The 3,338-nt window shown below is 49.8% G+C and overlaps 1 protein-coding gene across 1 annotated transcript in view; it reads left to right on the top strand.

Annotated features, from left to right (window-relative positions):
• The first annotated feature begins 1,598 nt into the window (after nt 1-1,598).
• LOC149453176 (uncharacterized) overlaps nt 1,599-3,338 on the top strand; it is a 4,264-nt gene continuing 2,524 nt past the window's right edge. Inside the window, exons 1-3 of the mRNA XM_089688658.1 lie at nt 1,599-1,681; nt 2,798-2,898; nt 3,245-3,338. The exon at nt 3,245-3,338 is cut by the window's right edge and continues 41 nt beyond it. Of these exons, the coding sequence (XP_089544784.1) occupies nt 2,803-2,898; nt 3,245-3,338 (190 nt within the window). The 5' untranslated portion in view covers nt 1,599-1,681; nt 2,798-2,802. The remainder of the gene's footprint in view (nt 1,682-2,797; nt 2,899-3,244) is intronic.

The raw sequence follows: 3,338 nt of genomic DNA, 5'->3' as shown, positions 1-3,338 counted from the left end.
GGGCACAACGGATCACCGATCACAGAAAAGAACCAATGACGTCAGCTTTGTCATGTGATCAGCGGTGTCCAATCACCGCTGATTGCATGTAAATAGGAAATTTTGGTTATTGGCAGTCCTGTCCTCACACTGGCAGGACACGGGGAGAGGAGAGCCGGTAATTGGCATTCCTCAGAGGGGACATCTACAGTGATCATCAGTGTAGCCCCATCAGTGCCACCTGTCAGTGCCCATCAATGCCACATAACAGTGCACTAATTGGCACTAATGAGGTGGCACTGATAGGCTGCACAGATAGGCACTAATGAGGCAGCACCGATGGGCACTGACAGGCATCACTGTGGAGGCACTAGAACCAGCACAGATGAACACTAATGAGGAGGCACTGATGAGGTTGCAGTGAATGCAGGGTCCAGGAAGACCGGATATAGTGAATGTGGGGTCCAGGAAGACCGGATATAGTGAATGCGGGGTCCAGGAAGACCGGATATAGTGAAAACGGGGTCTGGGGAGAGCGGATATAGTGAATGCGGAGTCCGGGGAGAGCAGATATCGGGAATGTGGAGTCCAGGATGACCGGATATAGTGAATGCGGGGTCCGGGGAGAGCGGATATGGTGAATGCGGGGTCCGGGGAGAGCGGATATAGTGAATGCGGGGTCCGGGGAGAGCGGATATAGTGAATGCGGCGTCCGGGGAGAGCGGATATAGTGAATGCAGGGTCCGGGGAAAGCGGATATAGTGAATGCGGGGTCCGGGGAGAGCGCATATAGTGAATGCGGGGTCTGGGGAGAGCGGATATAGTGAATGCGGGGTACGGGGAGAGCGGATATAGTGAATGCGGGGTCCGGGGAGAGCGGATATAGTGAATGCGGGGTCTGGGGAGAGCGGACAACCCCCTCTGCGACCTACCTGACCAGATCCATATCCCGGGAGGGTCATGGACTTGATGCAACTCAGATTAAAGTCTTGCTTTCATTTTTTTTTTAACAGTGTAGGTTATATAGTATATATACAGTTTGTATAGTAATATATTGCATTAATGTGCCCTAAAATTAACTTTTATTTGGATTTTTTTGGTAAAAATGTTGTTTGGAAGAAAAAAAATGGCTGCCAAACAGATCATATCATATGGAGGGTCATGGACTTGATGCAACTCAGATTAAAGTCTTGCTTTCATTTTTTTTAACAGTGTAGGTTATATGGCATATATACAGTTTGTATAGTAATATATTGCATTAATGTGCCCTAAAATTAACTTTTATTTGGATTTTTTTTGGTAAAAATGTTGTTTGGAAGAAAAAAAAATGGCTGCCAAACAGATGAGGAAAGGAGGGGCTCTCCTAATGGTGACGTCACACTTGGATAGTACTTTGAGGGTCTGTATCCACACCTTACAGGGGCCCCTTCATGTATTTCTGTGGTGGACAGCTTGGCCAAGAACCCCTTTCTTGGTTCTATGGGAGGAAAGTCCCGCAGAACTCGGGGCTGGTGAGGTGACACTAAACGTGAATGGAGTATTCTCTGCTACAAGGGGGTCTCATCTATAGGAATAGAATCCACAGACAGGAAGTGATGTCAGGGACGGACCGGAAGTGATGTCAGGTATAAGGAAGTTCCGGGTGAGAGGTGAGTCGGGAGGAAGTAGAGAAGAGCTATTGCTTGAAGTGGCAACAGAGGAGGTAAGAGGATCTGATTGTGTATTTACACCCAGTAACACCTTGTTATGTCCATCCTTTTCCTCCATCAACATGTCTGTCCTCTTCCTCACTGTGATGTCCGTCCTCTTCCCTTCACCCATCCTTTTCCCTCCATGGTCGCGCCCGTCCCTTCCCTCCGCCATCCCTTCCCCTCTGCCATCCCTTCTGTCCCTTCCCTCCGCCGTCCCTCCCTCTCCCCTCCGCCGTCCCTCCCGTCCCCTCCACTGTCCCTTTCCCTCCGCCATCCCTCCTGTCCCCTCCACCGACCCTCCCGTCCCCTCCACTGTCCCTTCCCCTCCGCCGTCCCCTCCACCGTCCTCTCCCCTCCGCCGTCCTCTCCCCCCGCCGTCCCTTCTGTCCCCTTCCCTCCGCCGTCCCTTCCCTCCGCCGTCTCCTTCCCTCCACCATCACGTCTGTCCTCTTCCCTCCGCAAGGAAGGGCTCAGTAATAAACCAACAAATGTCCCCCCCCCCCCCCATGGTCCTGCATACGTTTTTTAACAAGTCGCAGTGTAAATACATTCTCAGCGATTTTGATACGTGGTCACATGACCGCAAACTCCGACCCACTCTCTGGCATTAAAGGAGACGGGGAACTTTCTCTTTCACCGACAGTGGCTGGAGCAGAAGACACCCCTGTGCTACGGAATTCACCCGTGTTGTCGGCTCTCCGCAGTACACAGGGGAGGCAGAATTTCAGCCGCCATTTACACTTGGCATAAACGCACGTTCCTGCTCATGATTTACATGCGTTACAGCGTGTTGGGCGACCCATTCACTCGCATTTGTTGTTTAAAAATAAAAGCTCTTAAACCTATTAAAAAGATGGGCTTAGCGCATTTTGCCAATTGTGGCAAAATCATGTTTTGTGGTGCCATTGGAAATCAATGCCACCCAAAGGTGCAGCGCGCGTTTTGCCGCTATATGGAAATGCTGGGCAGAATTGCCCCGATTCCACCCTTGATTCCAAATTGCTAGATGTGAATGGGCCCTTATGATCACACGAAGGTTTGTTATGAGGCCTGGGTGGTTCTAGCCGCTGCTCTTAGGAGTCTACAGATCAGATCATCAGGCTTACTGTCCTTCTTCATGCAAATAGATCACATGACCACATCAATGAGGATGGAGGAGGACTTGAGTCACATAACTGAGAAGATACTAAACCTCACCCTGGAGATCGTCTACCTGTTGATCGGAGAGGTGAGAAGGATTCTGGGAGGACACATGACATCACTCTCACCTCTATTAATAAAACACAGACCTGACTGGAGAGGTGAGGAGGATTCTGGGAGGTCACATGACATCACTCTCACCTCTATTAATAAAACACAGACCTGACTGGAGAGGTGAGGAGGATTCTGGGAGGTCACATGACATCACTCTCACCTCTATTAATAAAACACAGACCTGACCGGAGAGGTGAGGAGGATTCTGGGAGGTCACATGACATCACTCCTATCTCTATTAATAAAACACAGACCTGATTGGAGAGGTGAGGAGGATTCTGGGAGTCTAACATTGTGTTCCTATTGGTTCCTCAATACAGAGAGTTCGTCTTCTGAAGTCAGGTGATCATATGACCATCTCAGTGCCTCCATGTGACTCCCTAAAACCCAAAAGACAGAACTTGCAGAAAATTC

The sequence above is a fragment of the Staurois parvus genome, unplaced genomic scaffold (genome assembly GCF_062004578.1).
Source record: "Staurois parvus isolate SC_StPar_1 unplaced genomic scaffold, SC_StPar_1.0 ptg000449l, whole genome shotgun sequence".
In the NCBI taxonomy this organism is placed as follows: domain Eukaryota; kingdom Metazoa; phylum Chordata; class Amphibia; order Anura; family Ranidae; genus Staurois; species Staurois parvus.
This window is presented reverse-complemented; position numbering and strand designations above follow the sequence as displayed.